This window comes from Cololabis saira, chromosome 8 (assembly GCF_033807715.1).
Source record: "Cololabis saira isolate AMF1-May2022 chromosome 8, fColSai1.1, whole genome shotgun sequence".
NCBI lineage: Eukaryota > Metazoa > Chordata > Actinopteri > Beloniformes > Belonidae > Cololabis > Cololabis saira.
Window position 1 is genome coordinate 17692375 of NC_084594.1, and position 24083 is coordinate 17716457.

The following is a 24083-nucleotide window of genomic DNA, read 5'->3' on the forward strand; positions in this document are numbered from 1 at the left end:
GCACCTTTTTATATAAAAAAAGTTAAAAAGTGATAAAAAAAATGTATTATATAACATATAAGTAATACTGGAAGTTGCAGTTAAAAGGTGTGTCTTAGGACTTAAAAAACACAGCCTCAGATAAAGAAAACAACGGAAAACAGAAGACAAAAAAAACCTGAAACAAATGTAGGCAGATGTTAAATGTTGAAGTCCCGGGTACCTGTGTCTCTTACCGGTAGAGGGTTTTCTGTCTACTACTGAGGTTCGCAAAGCTGCATCTGAACAAACCGCAAGACTCCTAAATCAATTCCTGACAGACAGACGAGACCAGAGTGTGGTTGTTTGTCTTCAATGCCCAGCCCCATGTTTGACAAACACCAAACAGCATCTCAGCAGAAGCATCTCACGCCGACAGTCAAGTACAGCGTGATGGTTCGGAGTCGTTTAGCAGCAGCAGAACCTGGGTACTTCAGTCAAGGAGTCGACTATCGTGGAGACAAATGTGTGTCCATCCGTCCAACAGCTAAAACCCCGTCGAGACTGCGTCATGCAACAGGACAATGGTGCAAACCTCATCTGCAAAGACCAACTGAAAAATGAACAATTCAAGGTGTCGTCCAAGTCTGAAGGGGGAACTGAAGAGAACTGTGGATAAGATAATGCCCCAAAAATGTAGGAGTATTAGGGCCAAACTAAGACAAAAAAAATTGGAAATTACGAGAATAAAGTCATAATATAATGAGAATAAAGTCGTAAATTTACCAGAATAAAGTCGTAATGTTGCGAGAATAAATTCGTAATAGAATAAAGTCGTAACATTACGAGAATAAAGTCGTAACATTACGAGAATAAAGTCGTAACATTACAAGAATAAAGTCGTAATATTATCGAGAATAAAGTCGTAATATTACGAGAATAAAGTCGTAATTTATGAGAATAAAGTCGGAATATTATAAAAATAAAGTGGTAATTTATGAGAACTCTAACAGGAAGAGCAGTCTTCTCCCTGTGTTAAAATTAGGAATATTGAGCAGCATCTTGTGAAGTTATATAATATATTTAATATTACGACTTTATTCTCGTAATATTAAGACTTTATTCTCAAAATATCACGATTTTATTCTCAAAATATTACGACTTTATTCTCGTAATATTATGTCTTTATTCTCGTAATTTTACGACTTTATTCTCATTATATTATGACTTTATTCTCGTAATTTTTTTGTTTTAGTTTGGCCCTAATACTCCGTCATACAGTGAAACTAAAGCTATGTTGTAAAGAAGATTGGGCAAAAAGTCCCTTAACAATGACGTAAGAAACTGTCACACAGGAAATTACCAATATTGCTATTATACAGATACAGGCTACATGCTAGTGTCAGGCGGTATTTGCCTCGTGTTCAGATCCACTATGAGCAGGTGGTTTTTTGCAAAAAAAAATAATACATAAAAAGGTAAAAACATTGGATTGTAATATATTGTATTAACTTGACTTAACATGACTGGACTGGACACTGTTTGCTGCACTCACACCTTAAAATACATTTCCAAACACGGAAGTATCAATAACGGATGCAGTTTATGCAACAGTATGTAGCATAAAGGATCTAGGTTAATTAGTGTCTGGGTCTGTTAGCAGCATGTTTACTGTGCTGTACCTGCGCTGCTTGTTAACTTCAGATGTTCTAAATCTGGATGTGTAACTGTGAAGGAGCGCCGTTGCACCTCAAGCTCCCATCTATGTTTTCAACAGAGAGCGTTAAGCCTGTGTTGTCTGTGATGACATCAGCTCAGCTGTTGCCAGGCTACAGACACCTCTTGGAGATCTCTGATCTCTCTGCAGATCTAAACCTTCCTATCCCTCTGTTACACATCCAATTTTCCAATAGTTTAACAAATTAAAATGTCTTATTTTCAAGTCATTTATTCTTCACTTATACTATAACAAGACAATGTTCCTGAATTCCAATATCCCTTAATAAAGTATTCACTTCAATTTTTTTTTTTTGCAAAAAAATTACACATAAAAAAGGTAAAAACATTGGATTGTAATAGATTGTATTAACTTGACTTAACATGACTGGACTGGACTGGACGCTGTTTGCTACACACACACCTTAAAACACACGGTTTAAGTACCCAATAACGGATGCAGTTTATGCAACAGTATGTTGGCGCCCGCTGTGTTCTCCTGTCATCCATATGGTTGGCAAAGACAAATAGCAACAGGGAACATTTTATCACTTTGGTCCAACTTCTCACGCGACTGCCTCGATCGATACTTTTACTTTATACATACTACCCAAAACCCAACCAGATCCAACAAATGAAATGCTTTTCTGCAGCCAGTGTCATGTTTGTAGCTCCAACAATGATAATCTGCTGTTTTCAGAAGGGTAGGTGTCCTGTCTGCCAGCAGCAGCTGATTTTAGCTTATTAAAAAAGCTCATAAAAGAAGTCATTAGGCCAGATTGGATGTTGGTTTCACGGCAACAAAACCGGCGCCGCCATGAGAAAAACATCCTTAGAGTCTCCAAGCGTCGATGGGCACAAAGGGGGCACTGCCCAGCTGCAGATCCGAGTGTGTGTGTGTGTGTGTGTGTGTGTACGAAACCCATCCCCACTCACATTTTTATCTGTCTATTCTAGTAACTGGGAGTCTTTGAGACAAAGAATGAATATTTCATTGGACTGGCTATTGGAGCCGCGGTGGCGACGTTTTCCTATTGGAATTCTGCCGTGTCACCGCTGCAAATGGAATCGGATCAGTTCATCTCATAGGCCAGGAAAGCAATAGCTGATAGGGGGGAAAAAAACGAAAAGGGAAGGAGGGGTGGCTTTGAATGAGCGGAGAAGACCGAGGAAGGTGTAGCCGCACTCGAGAGAGGAGAGAAAAAAGTATAACCGGGGGAAGAGAGTAAACCCGAGATTGGGAGAGGACAATCGGGGGTTGAAGGGGAAGTGGGAGACCGACGAAGGGGGGGGTGGCTCCCTTACAGTTTCCAATTAAATGTCTCATTTACCACTAATTCTTCTTATTCAGAGCAGCATTTGTTCAGATTTGCAGCTGCAGGACTGTAATTTCGCCGCGGTAATGGAGAGGCAGCGCGTCTCCCGCTGCATGTGCTACTGCTCGGGGGCGATAATGGGGCGTCGCTCCTACCAGATCATTTCCCCAAATAAAAATGCCTCCCCAGATTAATGTTTGGGACGGTGATAGAAGTGATTGCTTTATCCCCGATTAATGTGTAGCTGTTTGGCAGGCGGCGATAACGCGGCGGAGGAGCGTGCGCGCAGCGGTGCGTGCGCGGTGTCCAGTCACCTTACTGAGCAGGCGGTCGCTGACGCTGCGGGCTAGCTGCTGCGTCTCAGCGACCTGGTCGGCCACTCGCTTCTGCTCGTTCAGCTTCTCGGCCAGCATCTCCAGCTCCGTCAGGGCCAGCTGCAGAGGGAGGCGATCCACGTGGCCCTTCGGTGTGTTCTTAAGCATGTCCTGAATAAAAACAAGTGAATAAAGAGTTACTGGTTAGTTTACTTTGATAAGGCCTTCACCAACGGCGGCATATATTCAATAGCTACATTCCACTAGGACGCGTAGAAAAGGCACATTGTGGAGAGACTACGGTCAAGTCATTCACGGCGGACCGACGTTAGCGAGCTCAGAAGGAATGCCAACAAAAAATGCATAATTTTCAGTGGAAAAGCTTTCGGAAAGGATAGAACTACAGAATATCAATTTCAATTGCTGGGAGAGTGAAAATTAAGCAAACTAAAAGGATAAAAATGACTTTCAACTGTCTTCTATCCGGCAGCAGGACAGTCCCTCTTGAGGTGAACCATTCTTCCAACTCTGAACTTAAAACTTGGTGTTACATAAACACAGAAAGGAAACCGATTTTTCGATGTAATCACCTCGGAAGAGGATGAGAAAGTAATAGGTGTGAGGATTGGATCAGAGAATAAAAACAGATCCCTGCAGGGTTTTAATGTCGTGTGACGCATTGACCAAAGATGTCAAACCCACATGTATTATTTCAGGGCCATCATGCATCACCTGCAGTTACTGCGATTCTTTTAGACACAAAACCTGTTTATTGAACACATTGATGCATAATAGGAAGGCAGTTTTGATGGATACGGAGCTTCACATATAAATATATCTAACCTTAGGCCACCGTGGTGCTATATTAGCGGGTTGCGCCTTATTCCTGAAAGTGGCACTAATTACTGCTCTGTGTTGGTGGTTCTTGCTTCATTGGATTGGTGGAAGTTCACAGCTTTTATTTCATCCAGTCACACCTTTGTAGGATCATTTCCTGCGCTTTTCCACCTCGTTTCCACGGAGGACTCACCAGATGGTTCTGTGAAGCAACCCATCTGCTGTGCCAGGTTAGACCAGGTCTGTGTGCAGAGCAACACGCTGAAAATGGAGCACAAACTCGTGCACACCAACCGACCGTTTTAAGAGACACGATTTAGAAAAAGAAATACGAAAAGATCTTTTCCTGTGCATGAAAGAGTCTATTCTGGTGTTTGAAGTGACAAAGAAAAGGTAGGCACTGCATAGCCTTAGGACAGAATATGGAGAAAGTCGCTGACTAGGCTCCCAGGAAAAACCAGCCGCTGTGATCACAGCTGTAACTCACGTTTGCATAGGAAGATGTTGTACTGCATCTACTAATAACTGCTTTATTATGAATAAATAATGTCAAAAAGAAATGTCATCATGACCTCAGAGGGTTGTGTGATCTCGTTCAAAAAGGAAAGGCGTGACACGCGTCCTCTAAAGGTGGATCAGGGTATATTAGCACATTTTTGCTCTGATTCACACTCAAGGCAAAAGGGGCTTTTGAAGTATGAAGGACAGCAGTACAATATCTGAGGGTGAAGGGAAAAAAAAAAATCAAGCTCTTAAATCAAAAGACAACTCTTCTGATTTCCATTGGAGGAGTGTTCCCGCGAAAGACGCTGCATGATAAAAATCATAAAGCATCTTCTGTTGACGCTTCAGCTATTCCCTCTGCAATCTGATTTTTCTTTTCAGAACTTTTTTAAAGATAATGTTCTGGTTGAGGCTGTTGTCTTCACCTTCAAAATGTTCAAATCTGGGTCAAGCGCAGTTTTAAAGTAAATTTAAAGTAATGTAAATGAGTACCAGAGTTTCCAGAGGAATGTATTAACTAACTGTAACTGAAGTTAGTTTAAGAAAGGAGAGAAACTGTAACTGTTCAGCTGTTGTTCTATAAACTGTGAGGAATTTAAGACGTACAGGAGAGTTCAGAGGCTACAAAGTGTGAGGATGTTATGTTTAGTCTCTGTATAACTTTTTAAGCTTGCCCTCGTCTCGGTAAGCATCTTGGATGTACCTTGTTGGCTTCAGAGCCACTTCCCTATAATGTATGATTAAATATACTTTCTCTTTGGAGTATTGAGTTCAGGCTGGAGGAAAATGTCTGATTCGCATTCATAACTTATCTTTTGAATTCATGGATAATCAGTGCCTACTGAGGGATGAAATGAGCTACTGCAGACCCAGCAAGTCAAGCTTAAATCCAAATCTTTGCTCAAAATAGAAAGTGGAAGTCAGAAAATCAAACCGTAGCATGAAAGACTCGTATGAGCAGTTACTTTTACCGCCCTGACCCTTGTGTAAAAAGTATTGAAGGTACAGCTTCATGTCAAAAAGCCACAATCAATTCTGTGGACTGGCAGTTTTACATTTGTTATTAGTGTGTGCATGTTTCAGCGTGAGTGTCTCACCAAGCATGAACTGTAAGTAGATTGAGTCAAAACAAACGAAAGTGACCAATCTTAATACCTGCAGGAGCAAAATGAACTGCGGGAAGCGTTGAATGGGCTTAACCATCAGGCCGTACAGGGTAATCCGGTCGACGCTGGACGCCTGCTTCTTCTGAAAACCCAAGAGAACGAGGGACACACAAAAAAAAAAGGAAATGGATTATACACTCAGAAATATATTCAGTCACAGGAAGCCCATTAACTCGCTCCCACTTAAAGAAGAGCTTGTCAGAATCCTCTATAGACCTCACGCAGGCATGTGAGTGGGTGAATAAGGTATAAAAATCAAGGACTGTTAGTCATCTGAGAGTAGAAAGGATGATATTTTGTGTGTGTGTGTGTGTGTGTGTGTGTGTGTGTGTGTGTGTGTGTGTGTGTGTGTGTGTGTGTGTGTGTGTGTGTGTGTGTGTGTGTGTGTGTGTGTGTGTGTGTGTGTGTGTGTGTGTGTGTGTGTGTGTGTGTGTGTGTGTGTGTGTGTGAGAGTTATGTCTAATGTATTACTGTGGGCGCGGGTCAGGAAGAGATATCTTTATGGAGCAGGCTTTAAAGTCTGTGCTCTGATGTTCGTAAAAACATGGGGAATAATAGAAGTCGGGTCAGATTTATGGCGAAACGGAAATTCCACAGAAGAAGAAAATATAAGAAAAATGCATACCGTACCGTCAAAGCTGCTGCAGTACTCTATTATTTCATAGAAGTCTACGCCTGTTCAATCTTTCCTGCTAAGTGAAGGGAGTTATATATACCACCACTTTTTTTCTTCTTTTCTTGTTGAATATCATTTTCAGACCTCAGGTCACCGACCCGTGCTGTGTATCATCACTTAATGCACATCATTAATCATCCCATTTATTTCACATAATTAAAGGGCACAGTACTTGTTAAAAAAAAATCTTTTAACATGACTGTGCCACTTTAAATTATCATTAGAGGTGTCCATTATTTTAAAAGACTATAAATATATACATATATGATGTAAATGGATGAAGTAAACTCCGGAGCTTCTAAAATGAGCAATTTGTTGAATTTGAATATCTAAAGTGAAAGTGTCCAGTTGTTCTGGTCCTCTATGGCCCGAAGAGACGTCACTGGTCAACTTTAAAGAAGCAAATGTCACATGGCTTCCCCTGTGTGGTCCCGGGTTATACAACACTTTAACAACTGCAAGGCGCGATTATATTCTCCAAAGGTTCTGACCCAGTCCGTCTGTGCTCACTGATGGTTTAAGGAATATTGCATTATGTAATGTCACTTCCTTCAGTGGCGACTGGGGTTAACTCCATTGCCCCTCCGTCAGGGTCAATCCCAGATGGCACCACTGTAAGAAATCGCCCCGATGACCAGAGGTGGACAGAGTACTCGACCCCAGTACTCGAGTAAGAGTACAAATACTACTGGTCAAAATTTACTCTGTTACAAGTAAAAGTAGCTCAGTCAAAATATTACTCGAGTAAGAGTAGAAAAGTACTTTGCTTGCTTTTAAAAGGTACTTAAGTATCCAAAAGTAAATGCTTTTAAATTTACTTTAAGTAAAAGTAAGAGTAAGAGTAGGAGTAAATTTCTTATTTGCGACTATGTCTTGACTTGTTGCGTAAGCTACTTTGGCGGTATCGTTTTGAGGAGGCTTGACGTATTTCCGCTTTACGTACATCCCAGTGGAGAGCGTGCACGGTGACAGGTCTTCTCCTTTGACAAAAACAGCTTGTGTCCAATAGGATTTTAGGGAAGAAGAAAAAAGAGCAGACCTGAAAGTAACGAGTACTTTTCAGCCTTCCTAGAAATTTACTCGAGTAAAAGTACAAATATTTGTCTTGGAAATGTATTCAAGTAAGAGTAATAAGTACCAAAGAAATCTCATACTCAAGTAAAGTACAAATCCTCTGGATATGTACTTAAGTACAGTACTCAAGTAAATTTACTCTGTTACTGTCCACCACTGCCGATGACAATTCCAGCCCTGGTAGACACGTTTTACATAACTGGTCAACAGAGAGAAGTGATACTAACGGTGAGTAGCTGCGGATGTTATGTCTGATCCAGTGAACACACAAACAACCTTTCACCGGTAACTTTGTAAACCCAGGCTTAACTTCAGTGTGGCCTTTATGAAGCCAGTGAAAAGAGGAAGTGAGCAAGGCCTTTTCCATCCCTGCAGATGAGCTTTTTACACCCTCTCACACTCATAATGCTCGAGTGGTGTCAGGCAGAGACAGCTGTGGATGAGAGCGGCTCCACACTGGAAGTGGAAGCTCTCTGCCTCTCTTTAGGAGGGCAGTCATGTACTGTACTGCCAAGCCTTGCTAAGACAGTCAGGGTCTGAAACCCTTAACGGTGTCTGACGTGCCACGAATGCGGCAGGAATTCGCCAGACGCCTCATTCACGACATGATATGAATTTTCTCGCTTCCTACGGGAAGTTCTTGCCAGTAATAATAACCAACTGAAAATCCGGCAGGAGTCTTGCCTCACCGCCAACTGGAGCAGAGGTGGCAACACATAGGGCTGGGTTGATATGATTAAAGTAGCAAAACGGACCACACGTCAGACAGTGGAACTGAAACCTGAGCACAGAGTTTAACCGCCACTTCAATCACCCAATCACTGTTGGACAGAAGCTTTACCCGTTTCACAAATTTGTTTTGAAATACACCCCTCAAATACAGAAAAACATGTTTTTATTATATCTAAAAGGCACAAGTTGTCAAGTCGGTGGCATTTGGGTGAAAAAAAAAAAAATCAGCCCCCCAAGAATAAAGTTTCTGTTTCTGTAAAAAAAAATAAGGCATGAAGGATGAAAGTTTCCAACAGGCATACGTGTGAAGATTAAACACTGTTTTGAATATTTGGGGCAGGATTAGTGTATGATCTGTGTTTTCTGCACTTTTAAAGTGAGACATGGAAGAAAGCACCCGATGAGATATGAGCTCACAGATAACTTTTACCAACTTATTTAGACTGTTAGATCATAATTGTGGTTGGGAAATGTTATGTGATATGAACACCAAGCTTTATTAAAATGCCAACTGCTCAAACGGTCCCCCGGCCACGAGCGCCTCCAAGCAACTGGCTATCACTCTGAGAATGAACATAAGTGAATGTGCCCACAAAGAGTTGCAAGCTGTAGGTTTGCTATGATCCTCTTAGTTGTCTGACTTAGACATAAATGAAACTGTTTGGATAAACCTCAAAAGGGCAGGACATGCAAGACCAGGATTACAAGTCTTTTGCACAGAAAAATGCCCAGATGTCCCAAAAATGTACAGAGAGCAGACTTAAAACGGGGTACAGAGCTGTGAGACGTGCCAAAAGAGGTGTTACTAGGTAGTAACCAGGCAGTCACCAAATGTCTCCAACCCTTTTCCCTAAAATTGCAATCAATAAAAATAAAAATACATTTTTTTTTCAAATATTAAAGACATGGGTCATCCTTAACTTTGTGCTATTAAGCAAATAAGCTCACTTTTATTCATTTAGGTATTCTCAACAGAGCCCAAACTAACTGAATTGACGGATAGCTGGTTATCTAACTGAAATAAAGCTCTGCGTACAAACTAAGGGAATAATGTGTTTTACATGGATCACTTCAGGTTTCCGCGTGCTTCCTACTTCAAACTAGCAATTAAGAAATATTGCAAATTGTGGTTTCTAACCAGACAAGAACAAATTAGTTTTTTGTTGATTTTTTTTTCTTTTCTTTTGATGAATGTTGCAGGAGAAAGATGGAAATGTGCATTTAGGTCACAATTTCTATTTTGGGTTTATACATTTTCTTTGGTTAGTTTAAACCTGGTAATATTTGTCCCCTGAACACTCACCAGTTTTGCGAACAAAAAAATGAAAAAAAAAATTGATATTTAAAAATAATTCTGTAAGGTTGTGCAGTGAGCATTTCTAATATTTGGGTAGTTTAACTGAAAATGTTTGAACCGAGATGAAAGGCAGACTCAAGAGGTTTTCCTTTTCTATCACTTTCAGCAATATTAAAAGGTCTTTTTCTTTACCATCTTTTTCTGACTTAAATGAAATTCTCTTTACACCCTTATACCAAACAATTAATTCAATTCTCTCACAAATATTAATTGTACGTGGAAGCGACAGGGATCTAAAATAAATCAAAGTGATGGTGTGACCCAAGTAAAGTCAAATGATCTCTTGGTTCGTAAACAGGCATCGCACATTTGGAGGTATGGTTTTGGAGGCGGGCCAAAAGGAAGGGCATTGTGCTAAATTGTGTATTTTCAGACTCTATTCTGCCTTTAATAATAACAAAACATAATAACTTTGCAGAGAAGTCCAACAAGAGCAAATCACACCAACTAGCTTCTCCTCATTTCTTCTTCTGTCTTCTCCAACTAACTCGGACTCACTTCTCCTTATAGACGGCACAAGTTTCTCATTTCATCTGCCCCTCACAGTACATGTAAATTAGCTGTCTGCTGTCTGACATCGCCTCGGAGCCTGAAGGTAACACTCACCAAAAGTAAAGCTGCAACATTTCTCATGATGTGTCTTGAAAAAGATTTTAAAAAAGGATTTAAGAACGTGTTAAAAAGGGTAAAGACTTGATTTATGTTCACAAGGGAATGTTAAATTGTATGTTTTCATTAATTTACACATGTCAGGGTTTCTAAGAATCCATTAAGGGTGAGTCTAAATGTTCTGTGAAAGGAAAGAGGGTAGCTCTCTCTCTCTCTTTCTCTTTCTGTCTCTCCCAAAAACACTTTCATTAGGAGTGAGCTGACAGCAGCAATATAGGACGATGTGGGAATACCCAGATCTTTATCATTCATGATATTAAACTCTTCTACTAAACACTTCTCGTCAAACTGATGGTCAGCCACAACTAAGAGGTCAAACCAAACTAATAAGGCCACATAAAAGTAACATTTTTAATGAGTCTACATTATTATAGGCACACAACAGGCGCACCCAGAGTATTTATGAAGCAAAGTTGTCAAGTCTGCCACTTATTCAGTGTTTATAGCCTTTGCTTCTTTAATATAACTTTCAACTTGTTATCACATTTCAACTGTAATATGCAGAGTGACAGACAAGACAAACAACGACACATGTTATCCATAGCATGCAAGCCCCCTATGAGCTCAGGTCACACTATATAGTTGTGGCTAACATTGTTAACCATGGCATACTATTAGAGCGACTACATAATTGGGTCAGGCTTTCTGGCACAGTACTTGACTGGAGTCTTACTTAAATGACAGGGACTACTTTGTGTCATAGATACATTTACATTGTATGTGGAGTTCCCCAAGGTTCTACCCTGGGACCCCTCCGATTTAACATCTACATCTACTTCCTCTCACTCAGATTATAATAAACAACAAGATATATTAGCACAACTATATGCAGATGACACACAGCTTTAAGTTATAATGTGACCAGGCGACAATGAGCCTGTAGAAGCATTGAGAAGATGCATAGAAGAAATAACTGAGTGGATGTCTCACAACTTTTTGTTCAGTTGAACGAAAACAAAACTGAAAACTGTTGTTTTTGGATCAAAAGAAGAGCATTTAAGCGTCAGCCCACAGTCTCAGTTATCACAGCTACAAACCACTGATGAAGTTCAATATTAGGGGTGGGTATTGGGAAGGACCTCACGATACGATACGCATCACGATACTTGAGCCACGATACGATACACATTGCGATATCCCGATTATGCGATATCCCGATTATTATATTCTACATAGTTCACCGAAAAATGTAAAAATGCATTACACATCTTAAAATCCAAGTTGTATATATGTACATCAGATGATAGTGATGGATCTTAAAATCCGAGTTGCACGTTCATCAGATTATAGTGACAATTCATGGGACAAACTGAGTCAAAACAATGTTTTATTATAACTATACAAGCTAAAGTTACAACATATTTGTATATGTTTTTCATATTATTTACATCATATGAAATTAACATTAAATTTAGTATGAGGTTGCTTTAATTATGTGGCAAATGATAATAAACACAAGAAAGATGGTACTAAAACCAAGGACAGGCACAGTGATCAGTCAGTATAGATATAAATCCATAAATAAATAAACCTCTGTCCATTATTTTTCATTTTTTAAGGACATGCAATTCTGTTATATAAAAAATAAATTATAAAATGAAATAAAACGTGAAATAAAACCTGAGCTCAGTGCAGGGCCCTGGTTGGTAGAGAGTGGCAATGCCCAGGACTATCACTTAGGTAGGAGCACAGGGTGATATGATGGGAAAAAATTCGGGGATAAAAAAAAAATCGATATTCAAATTTTGAATATCGATATTGAATCAGCTGGAAAAGTATCGCGATATATTGCCATATCGATATTTTTGCCCACCCCTACTCAATATATGGGTGCAGTCATGGACTCAGACCTGAACCTTTTAAAGACACATTAAGACCATTCCAAAGTCAGCCTTCTATCACTTGAAGAACATATCAAGGATTAAACCACTAATGTCTCAGCAGGATCGTGAAAAGACTCATCCATGGGTTTATCTTTAGCAGACTTGATTACTTCAGCAGTGTCTTCACAGGTTAATCAGTAGGTCAAGTCAATAGGAAAGCTACAGCTGATCCAGAATGCTGCTGCCCGAGTTCTCACTAGAACTAAGGATGTGCACCGCATCACTCCAGTTCTGAGGTCCTAACACTGACTCTCTGTATCTTGGCGAATAGAGTTTAAAATGTTTCTGTTAGTTTATAAATCACTGAATGGTTTAGGACCAAAATACATTAGAGACTTGTTGTTGCCGTGTCAACCATCCAGACCTCTCAGTTCTCCTGGTTCAGGTCTGCTCTGTGTCCCCAGAATCAGAACCAAACATGGAGAAACTTCCAGAAAATGGCAGGAATGCTGAAACACTTGGTTCCTTTAAATCAAGGTTAAAAACTCACTTGTTCACAGCTGCCTTTGAATTATTTAAACCATTCAGTATGACACTGTAACTCAAGCTTAACGCTAACTTTTCTTCATTTAACCAACTGCACTCAAACTCAATCTTTTTTAATCTCTTTACTTTTCATGTTTTCATTATGTAAAGGATCTTGAATTGTTACTGAGATGTCCTATACAAATACTTGCCTCGCCTTTCCTTATATAAGTATAGGTCACATTTATGTCCTCATGTATACTGGCTGCAAAGGGAGTTAGTAAACTAAGCCTGTATAAAATCAGAAAAATATGACTGCTTTCAGATTTTCCAAGTCACCACATTTATATGTATTTATTTATTTTCCAAACCCTATTAATGCTTAGAAACATTATGTTAACATATTTTAGTTATGCGCCCAAATTCAAAGTTGTTTACCACCTCAGATTTCCAAAAAGAAAATAAAAAAAGCACAGAAAAAGAAAATGAGTAGGTGCTACACGCTGACTTTCTTCTGAGTTTAGAGTGGTTCTTTCTGTAATGACAGATTTTAGCACTCTCTGAAGTTTTCTACTGAATTGATGTCAAAAATCTTCCAGCCTGTTTAAAAAAAAGTGATAAAAAATGTCAGTCTTCTTTTCAGATATTTTTTCCCACTACTGGTTATGTGGTTCGGGTCATTGTCCTGTTGAAAAGTTGAAAAACACCTTAGCTTTGCCAGAAACTAAGTGTTGCAGTAACATTTCGGTAACGAAAAGGCCTTTTAAATCATCTAATTTCAGCGTTCCTTTGATGGAGTAAGTGCTCCTGAAACCAGAAGTAGCAAAGTACAATTTTATATCATGATTTGAACTTCTATTTTCCATCGAAATGCACCGCTTTCACATAGAGCTTCACTGTGGTTAACTGTGGCTTATGGACAAGAGTAACGCAAGTCTTTAAAGCCGCAGTCGAGCCTTTCTTTCAGCGATGGTGCCCTCAGTGGCCTCAACAACGAAACTCAACTGTAAAAGCATAAAAAGACAACTCCAGCTCGACTCAGGTCAGTCCGTAGGTTTTTAAGTGCTGTGTTTGTGTTCTTCTTCAATCCATTTTCTCCTTTACAAACTTATTTTGAGTTTTATTTTGCCTTTATATCATAGAAAAATCTTTGCAGTTCAATGACAGCTTTCTCATCTTTGGAGTTGTGAAGCAAAAACTGGATGAACTCAGTCATGTCACAGAAAATTAAGCATAGGTGACTCCTATTTGTTTGTTTGAGACACTAATCTAAATTATGCAAAAGGTTGACAAAAATTGTGTTTACTGCACATTTTATGTTTTGTAGTTTTAAATCTGTGGATTTTAAGTGTATTTGTCTCCATGGAAACCTCATACTTAAATTGCATGTTGATTCTTGATTTTTGGGGCTTTCAAGCATCTCCTGATCAGTGAAAAGAAAAGCAAACATGAGCCAAATTATAACTGGCTGCTCTAATTAGACAAAAAATAAAGAAAAAATTACATTTTGTTGCTGGGTTGAAACTTACCTTGAGGAATTCCAGAAACGCCGGTTTGGACATGCACGCCTTTTTAATGAGAGCCATGGCGTTGGTGAAGTTATTCACGTAATCACTATACACATCCAGAACCATGGATTTGGAGAACTGCAGACAGGAAAAGCAAAGGCAGCCTAATTTGCTACAGCTCCACAATAAGATGGTCGAGTGCTCCTCTGCGTTTCGCCTGTGCAACGGCATCCACAGTCTAATGATTTCCTCTGACACAATCTGTGGGCAATTTCAGTGTAAAGAGAAGCTAGACAAGTGATTTGTGAGCATGGTGCTATAGGGCTTAAAAATGGTTTGTTGACTATTCCAATTGTCACAAAACACCCTTCACGAGTCACTGAGGAAGCTGGGCAAAGAGGAATGACATGGAAGAGTGTTTGTGCGTGTTGATAGGGGTGGGCCATTATGTGGTAAATATTTATTTTCCTTGCCAAATTAAACCTGCGCTAGCCAGCTGATAGTGACAATGTGAGGACTAATGGGAAATTGGCAAATATATGAGGGAATTAACCCCCTTTGCTCTAGCTGTCCTTCAGGATCCTGCCTCTGAGATATAAGCACGACCCTGCAGGTACAGATGAGCCTTCATGTGAAAACGAAGGGCAGCTCTGTGAGGGCTTCACGTTGTCCAATTGTGGCCTCATTTGGTGGTCGGTTCTAAGACGTCGATCGAAAAGCACTTTAATAACCAGCATGCAAAAGGGCCGTGAGGAAAGCTCATCCATCTGGATGAGCTGACAGCGGGGGGCCTGCAAAAGGAAAGCTCAAACCAAGCGCTGGAATAGTGGAGATATTCATCAAACTCTCAATTGATTTCGTTTGAGGTAATCTATCCTCGGTTGATCATCAGAACTCTGCTGGAAAAGAAGAAGACATGATTGCTTCCACCCAGAATGCACGTCTTTGACTGCATTCACCAAAAAAAACGAGAACTTGTGACCACATCTCGATTGAGACTCGCAGCAAACGACCGGTTTCATGTTCACTTCTCACACGGGAAGACCTGTATGCGAAGGTGACACTAACCGAGGCGACGAACAGGTCACCGATCTTCTCGTTGCTGTCCCACTCGGCCACGCGGGAGGCCAGCGCAATCTGGAACATGGAGTGGCACTGCGTGATCTCTCGGACCCGGTGGAAGATGGGTCGGATCTTCCTCGGACTCAGGATGCGCGGATCAGCCTCCAGCAACGGCCTGTGGTACTCCTGTTGAGATTTGAAGAGAAAAAGAGGATGCTCGTCATTTCTGATGACGATCCAAAAGTCAACATTTCTTTCAAGGTTACTTTAAAAAAAAAAAAAAAAAAAAAGAATTTCTTTGTAGCAAAGGTTTTTTTTTCTTCTTTTTTATCTGCTTTCTTCTTCGTTTCACTCAGAAAGCAGCACAACACAGACAACTGTAAAAATCCTCTAAAGTAAAAATAGAAAGTTATCACCCATGGTTTCCAAATGAGTTGTGTGACTTTTCATCTTTTGATGTTATATGTTTGGAAACAATGCAATTACCACTTGGCTGGAACCCTGAACACAAAAAGAGCTGAACCTCTCAATTTATCATGCACATTAATGTCATAACAAAGATAGCACATTGTATCTTGGCAATGAAAGATCTTGCAGCAAACAGGGCAGCCACTGATTGCTGTTAATTTCATTCCAGTAGGAGCACCTTTTATATTTCTGTGATGAGAAGATGTGCAGTCTCCTTTTAGAGATTAAAGAGCCATGGCTGCACCCTACCCTGTGCAAGCCTCGGCCTCTCTTCGTCTGCAACAGCATGGCGTCAAAAAAGAAAAACCACGGCTGTTTTATTGAGAATATTTATGCAGACACCTTGATAATTTGTCAGACATCTCTGCTTCCCTTTCTGGTGTAATTCATAATGGTTAAACCGTGGAGATATTGCATGTGGCAGAAGAGGACGAGAGGACTGAGCAGCCCACCTGCAGGATCCTCCTGAGAGACTCCAGGTAGCTCCGCTCGCTCTGAATGATGGAGCCCAGGATATGGCGCCTGACAACCTGCACAGACAACAGATCAGTCAGGAAATCTCGCTCTAAAAGGACATGATTGGGCTGCGGTGTGCGGCGTTCTTTCAGTTAAGCACGGCGCCGGCTGATGGATTACACTATAATCATGTGTTAGCCACGGGAGGAAAAGACAGAGGGGAGCCGGCCGGCCGGCTTGAGCGAGCACTGCATCCGCAAGTGAGAGTTTAAAGCATGCAGACATGTGAACTGCACAGTAACAAACGACTGCTTTAACAGCCTAAAGCCTTTTCCCCCGAGCCTATTCTGGTATTAGAATATGTTTGGGCTCGGAAACACAGTTCGATGCATCGACAAATTGAAGTTTAAAACTCCACCTGCAAAGAACCAAAAAGCATTTATAACAAAATGCTGAAACGCCTCTGCTTCCTCTGTCCTGGAGCGCGTTGATAATATGGAATTTTCCACTAGTACCTACTCAGCCCGGCTCGACTCGTCTCCACTGTGCCGAGTAGATACTTTTCTGGAACTACTCTGAGGTTCTATGTGGCTGAGTCGGCTGTATCTGATGTCATCACACTACAGGCCACCGATTGGTCGGGGGGTTGGGAGTCAGACGTCTGAGTCAGGATGTGACATCAGCGAAAGAGCGACTCTGACGGCTTCTTGTTCATTTTATTCCACCAGCAATGGCAGCGCAGACCTCTGTTCCATGATCCAAATCTGAGGTGCAGATGTTCATAAACCCGGTGGTTGAGGAGAGAATTAAAAAGGGATCTAGACGGGCGATAAGGAACGACCAGATCTACCAGCTCTGTCACTTCATAGCTGCTCGCGGCTACCAAGGGACTTTTCAGCAGCGCCGAGACAAACTAAAAAATATTAAAAAGCGTTGCCACTTGAAGCTTCTCTCATTCTAATTTTTTAACTTGATATCCAACACAAGCCACAGACCCAGCAGCACATCTATCATATCCTCCATGTTCTACATCTTTAGTGTTGTTGTCTTCTTCTTTTAGATCACACAATCAAATGCGTCACAGCAGCTTCGCTCCAACCTCCTACTTCTGCTCCAGGTGCTGGATTGTTATGGAAAAGAAACCAGGCCAAGTTGAGTTGAGCCGAGCTGAGATTAGTAGAGCAGAGTAGGTACTAGTGGAAAAGTGCCAATAGACAGCAAAAGTGGACATTGTGTCAGCACACAGTTCAAAGGCTGGGATCTGTGATGTAACGGGAGTCACTGACACATCTGCGTGAGCGCCACTCAGGCCGAATGATGCGTGTAGGTTCCAGTTCAACACATGGGTCCACCCTGACAACGTGCTTTTCCCCACTCGCCTTCACAAATACCTTGTGTACTTCCCCTAAACAATCCCAACGTACATTCTGTTATGGTCTCGCTGCAGCTGACGGACGGAGCTGGGAAAAGTTATTGGTGAAAAAAACCAACCCGCTTTACCGTCCAGACGTGTCCCTTTCTTGTTTTAGTGCAAATTATACGATAAATGAGCCCACCATTTACTGCCAGGGGCCTGGCTCTCTGGGGGGTCCCATAATGCACTTTTCTTTGCTCTTCATGTACATATATATACCGTTATAATGTCTACTGTGTTGATGTTTCACTCTGTCGCCTCATAGCAGGCGTCCTTGGACTCACGTCTTTATGTTTTTCCTGTCCTCTCACTCTCAGTGTGAGTGTGAGTGTGGAATTAAATCGAATCCAAGTTAAGATTCAGTGCCAGATCAGCTGGCTCACTTGGACATTTTCAAGATATAAATTTGAACTGGACTGAATCGGACTGAACTGGATTGTATCTGGTACAAATGGATTTTAACCGGACTGGATCTGCTGTAGCTGGACTTTATTAATCTTCCTCACTTCACGTGAAAACCAGCTCGTATTGGGAATTGAAGCCAAACGAGTAGAAGTTTGAATATTCAGAGCTGATCTCGTGCTACTTTTAGTTAGACACAGCACCCCAGAGGTCCTGATTAGGTCCTTAAGGTGCAGCGTGGACGTGGTTGAAATTACAGCAACTAATAGGCAGAAAAAGGAACCCTGTTTAAATAGTTTAATATGTGTGACTTCTTCTATGGAGGATGTTCTTCCCACCTCTTGTTTTCCGTCGGCCTCACTTCACCGTCAGGTTATGCCCCCTGAGTATACGACCACAACAGCGTGTTTGAAGAGCTAAAGAGTCGATCGTGATATAATTAACAGGATTTACAAAGTAGACGGAAGTGTTTACTTTCATTTTCACTCGCTGCACGGTTGGGATTAGCCCCTGCTTTTGTTTGGCTCCGAGAAGATCCTTTCAACAACATCCACCGGGTTAGAAAGCTCCGATTTCAATTTGCAGACGCGACGCGTTCGTCCCACCGCCCCCACGCCCAAACGCACATTACCACCCCGCAATCTCAACGCCTTTCTGGTAAAACTAGCGGGCTCTCTGAGCTGTGAACGAGTGTAGCTGCTGCACATTTTCATGTGAGACTGAGCTGTCAGGTGCACCTGGTGGCTGGTTAGCCCCTCTGGCATGGGGCTCAGCTGCGGGGGAGGATGCTTCACTTCTGACACAGCCACATCCAGATATCCAGCATCATCCTCCTCCTCTGTGGATTTCAGATATGGAAAAAAAAAAAAAAAAAAGGGAGAAACACAGAGAGCTGTTTAAGAGTTTGTCACATGTGCACCGATTCACACACAAAGAATGTAACAAGGACGGCAGAAAAAAAAAAGGAGAGAGGCAGCCTTCAGATCTCGGAGCAGCTGGAGACGAACTGCAACACGCTAAGTTTATTACCTCTAAAAATATGAAAAAAAAAAAAAAACTTCTAAATTCGCCAAAAGAAGAGAAAGCAAGGGAGGGGAAGAGGCACAGATGCCTTAAAAAAAAATGAAAACAATACTGTATCTGTGCATGGATAAAAGGAGGCAAAAATACAACCCAGAGCCTTCTCATCTCCACATTGATACTGAGAAATAAATTAATAAATAATAAAATCCCTGCTTTACCCATAGCCATAAAGACATAGATAGCAGAAGCTTCCGCCGCTCCATTTAAAGACTTTGGAGCGATAACAGGGGATTGTTGGAAAGAAATACAACGCAGTGCAGATTTCCTCCGATCGATACCTAAAAATAGCAGCGCTCTCTGTACTTCTCAGTGATGGCTCTGAGATTTGAAGCGCAGGTCTGGTATCCGGGGGCTTATGAAGGTGCCCAACTCCCCATTAATGGATGCTAATCTGTTTGTATCGTCAGGCGACGCTCCCACAACACCACCTACACGGAGCCACATGGAGCGCCTCATCCATCTCCTCGCACGTCATAAACTTCACTCAACTACATCGTCTGACGGCGGACTGAGAGAGAGCCTGTCTTTTTCCATTTGTTATACTTATAATCAGCGAGATCTCTTTTTTCCCAGCACTTTCATTTCTCCCTGAAGGGATTTGTATAAAGAAAAAGTAAGACTTTCTACTCCGTCTACCTCGAACGCCACTTTGGCTTGGTAAGATTTATACGCAAGCAATTGCTTATAATTCAAAGTGTCAGCTGTAGAGAATTCCAATACACAAACTTCATAACTCATTACTAAAAATAGCCAAACTTTCATCCACAAAAAAAGAAAAAAAGAAAAAGAAAAAGCCCCAGCTGGCCGAGATCTAAGTTCTCAGGATTTCCCCAATTACCCATTTGATCTTTTCTCTGCAGGAAGGGAACTTTCCTCATGACGGCTATTTTGGTTCTCTCAAGCCCATCCTTCGTTCCGCTCCTCGCCGCCTTCATGAGCTGCTGAACCTGGTTGGGAGGAGCACACAGACACAACAGAGCCACGTTAGAGCTGGAGCGAAGCTGGAGCGAAGCGTCACGCTGCGGTGACCTGATAACCTCCTCCGGAGACACAGGGAGCGAGACGGAGGGGAGTGGGCTCATTGTGACTCTCACCATCTGCGACTCCCTGCGGGTCGCGGCGCGATCTCTAATCAGACAGTCTGGGAGCATATCGTTGGAAAGATTATGTTAAACGGAGACGGAGATCCACATCAGCCGCCGTGCTCAGTGCGGGGGGAATTGAGCTGACCACAGACTCCAACCCTGAGCATCCCGGCAGCCCTGCAACCAGACTCCACAGACCCCAGAATACACCCAGGGTGGTAGTATTTTTAACTGGTTCCACTTTGGGAAAGTAGGTCATAAATAGGGAACAAGTTGCACCGATGTCAACGGGAGTAATATTTAATAATGAATGGGTTTACTAAATGTGGTTTGACATTAAACCAGATGTAACAGAAAATGCACTTTAATAATTTTTGTTTTCAAATTGTATTTGGGGATTTTATTTATCATTTATTAATTTTGTTGAATATTTGTGAATTTTATTTTATTTTGTTTTTATTTGCGTTTCCTGAGGAAACTACCTTTTTGGCTTTCACCTCTTTCTGTACCTCCTGGGGTTCCGTAGGTCATTACGTCAGAGGGAGCAGAAAGGGCAGAAAAGGGTCCAGAAGACTGCTAAATGTGTTTTTATGTCTTCTGCCGAAGCAAATAAATGCAGGAAAACAACTACTGAGTCATCGTTATTCACACCTGATCCAAACCTGTTACACAGGCAGGGAAAAGAATGAAAGAAAGAGAGATAGAGAGAGAGAGAGAAAGACCAACAGACAAATCAATAGTCGCAAAGCAAAGTCCAAAGGAATAGTTAGCGAGGATGGCACCGAGAGTCAATTAAGCCCTCGTGTCAGCTGAGCAGGCCAGATGGTGCGTTTCAGCTCTGGGTGATCATCAATCTCATCGCCTAACATGCAGCGGTGTGATTCTGAGCCCCTGCTAAGAAACAGTGTGACATATCGGCGCTGGCTTCCTGCAGGAGAGATACCTTGATGTCATAGTTGTGTTTTCCCGACAGCCTCATGGCCAGCTCGCGTTTGGTCCTGGCGCACCGCTCCCTCAGCCGGCGCACTTCAGGAGAGAGCTACAGGTGTGTTGGACAGGGTGCGTTTAGCCACGGAAGCCGAAGGGGAGAGGAAGCAGAGAGGAGGAAGGGGGGGGTGGGAAGGAAAAGGAAAAAAAGGACAGGGAGGCAAAGTGATCAAGGCAAAAAGAAGCTGTGCAACCCTCTGAATTAATCACAAGCAACGAGAGGAAGATCTGGTGGAAGAGGTGATGCCGTCTGGTGACGGAGCGGTTGCGAGCAGCTCGGGGTAAATACTAAATAAGCAAACTCTACCACGCCTCTCCCAGGTTCCTCAAACAAGAGGAGAACTTCAGGTACGCTTAGTGAAAAATTAATTGGGTGAAACTAATTAAAAACACAGCGTTTCTGATGAAGGCTGCACTAATAGTCAAGTTTTTTTTTTTTTCATTAATCTTTAAAGCGGTACAGCTGAATTCTTCCTTTTGTTCAGTGGCCTGAGACAAACCTGCCAACAGAGCCGTGGGGGGATTTTCACACCGCGCCTCCCTGTAATTACCTAAGCAACTCATTTTTCCATCCCACCTCGAGAAGCTTTTTTTGTTACCTTCAGCCTCCTTCATTTCTCAAAGCGTTGATTTAACTCTGGGTTTCCTCGGGTTCCGATGGAAAAATAACCATCCAGGAAAAAAAAACAACAAAAAAACATGCAAATGTATGTAAAGGTAGGCATAAATGTATACATTAATAATAACTCGGGTACAAATTTTCATTATGCCTGCAAAAGGTAGATGCACATTAAAAGCTGGTGGAGCAAAAAAGAAAAGAAAAGCAGCACAGTGTGAATGTGCACACAGTGCCATCATGTGGAAGAAGCCCACTTTGGTGCAGAACGGTGATTAACGGCATCCACAGCCAGGGAAAAAAAAGAAAAAAAGAAGAAAAAAGAGAGGTGAGGAGATCTGAAGCCTTTAGGATAGAAGTATTTACTTTCATCCCAGAATGATCGTATAAAACCAGACAGCCTTTTATACAATTTTTATGTTCTTTACAGTTTCTTCAACTTCTACACATTAATAAACAACACTTCACAGGAGAAACGGGGGATAAAATATTCTCCTTGATTCCTTTTTTGCAGTGCTGGAAAGCAACCAAAACAAGGCGGCCTGTCATGATGCCACTGCAGATAAACAGGGAACGCCTCAGCGAGCTCGGCCTACCTTGCTCCTCGCCGGCTGCTTGGCCTCGCTGTCCGACTGCTCGTCGTAGCTCTCGAACTCACTGGAGCTCCAGCCGTTGTTGGCCTTCAGAGTGTTGGCGTCTCGCTGCACGTCTTCGTAGATCATATCTGCTGGACACGGAAACACGCGGCACGTCGGAGGCTGCAGACCAGGAGTCACGAGAGAACCGACTTTCACAGCAGAGTGTGATTCCGGAGCCACCGACCTTCATCCGGAGAGACGGGGTCCTCGCTGGGAACATCGTCGTAGATCACGTCTGAAGCCCGGGCTCCCTGCGGGTCGGCTTCGGCCAGACTTACAGCTGACAAAAACGAAGAAAAGTAAATAAATAATCACTATTTCTAATCGTATCTGCCTTCAGTGTAGGGCTGTCCGATTTTGCCCAAAAATAAAATCTCGATTTTTTTCTCTCAAAATCCAATTTTCGATTACGATTACGATTATTTTGTGAATTGACAAAAGGCAAAGAAATGATTTCAAATATGCTGTTTTTTTATTGAACATTTGCCCCATTGGGCTTTAAGTGCAAACTTTGCTCTTATTAAACCAAAAATGAATGAATAAAGTGCAAAACTATGTAAAATAAGTTGAAAAAAAGTTTTTAAAAATATAATAAAATATAAAGTTTTATCTCTGAAAATAAAAATCAGCAAATCAGCACTTGCAAACATACAGTAAGTTATATTTCTAATTAAATAAAACAAGACATTTTCTGATTAAACTAAACTGGGTCTTTGCATGCTAAATAATAATGCAACCCATGAAGGAGGTAGAGGTGTGTAATGTCAGTCATTACATTTGCTATTCACATTTGCAAGTTTTTTGCAAGGAACACGAGCCGGTCTACCGCATCTGGCTTGAGGGATGCCCGGTGGCATGTTACAAAGCCCCCTCCTACACTAAAGAGCCTCTCCGATGGGGCACTTGTCGCAGGTATTGAGAGGTATATCCATCAATCATTAATATGGTATCAATCATTAATATGTGTGCAGACAAGGTGTAAAAAAAATAAAATAAATTAAAAAAAAATAAATAAATAAAAAAAAAGTGAAAAATCGATTTTACGATTTTCATGTTTTAACATCGTTCTAATTACATAATCGCGATTACGATTTAAAATCGATTAATCGAACAGCCCTACTTCAGTGTGATCATTGCGCTTCCTGTCATCATCCTTTTACTGTTCTCTTCACAGTTCTTCATCCCTAAACCTGCAAGAGGGAACCAGAGTAGATGAAACCTGCTGGATCTTTAAGCCTCTGGATCCAAATGTACATATTTACATTGAAAGTATTTCCTCCTAAAGGGGAATCTGGCCCGGCTCTTGTGCATGTTGCCGTAATGACTTGGTCCATGCGATGTAACATGATCGTATCCTGCTTGTTTGAGCTATTGACCCATTCCATCTCCACGCTTGGCAGGATTTGTCATTAACTGCTTTGAGAGTGTTTCAGCCTAATTTACCTCAGTGAGCTTTATTGATTTGGTTTTAAACTGTGATTTGTCTACATCACTTTCTTCTAAGCCCTAAACAGAAACAATCACTGTTTTCAATTAATCTGACTGGAGATGTGCACTCCTTCATGGATTATTGCGGCGAAAATTCCCAATGACCTTGGACACGAGGCTCGGAGACCAGAGATCGACTTTTCTTTCTCTTCTTTTAACACAATTGAGGATTAGCTTTGCAGTTTGTTTGTGTTTTTTTCTTCTTAACT

The 24083-nt window shown here is 41.5% G+C and overlaps 1 protein-coding gene across 4 annotated transcripts in view; it reads right to left on the reverse strand.

The window, feature by feature from the left end:
* arhgef10la (Rho guanine nucleotide exchange factor (GEF) 10-like a) overlaps positions 1 to 24083 on the reverse strand; it is a 164678-nt gene that overhangs the window by 109408 nt on the left and 31187 nt on the right. For 2 of the 4 annotated variants that reach the window (XM_061726952.1, XM_061726950.1), the window contains exons 5-14: positions 22571 to 22666; positions 22345 to 22472; positions 21089 to 21184; positions 19899 to 20007; positions 18715 to 18815; positions 16158 to 16235; positions 15244 to 15423; positions 14197 to 14313; positions 5801 to 5893; positions 3305 to 3475 (exon numbers count right to left, since the gene is read on the reverse strand). In XM_061726952.1, coding sequence (XP_061582936.1) covers positions 3305 to 3475; positions 5801 to 5893; positions 14197 to 14313; positions 15244 to 15423; positions 16158 to 16235; positions 18715 to 18815; positions 19899 to 20007; positions 21089 to 21184; positions 22345 to 22472; positions 22571 to 22666 — 1169 coding nt within the window. Of the gene's footprint in view, positions 1 to 3304; positions 3476 to 5800; positions 5894 to 14196; positions 14314 to 15243; positions 15424 to 16157; positions 16236 to 18714; positions 18816 to 19898; positions 20008 to 20154; positions 20454 to 21088; positions 21185 to 22344; positions 22473 to 22570; positions 22667 to 24083 lie in introns of those variants that run through there. The other 2 variants (XM_061726951.1, XM_061726953.1) reach the window with 2 other exon arrangements.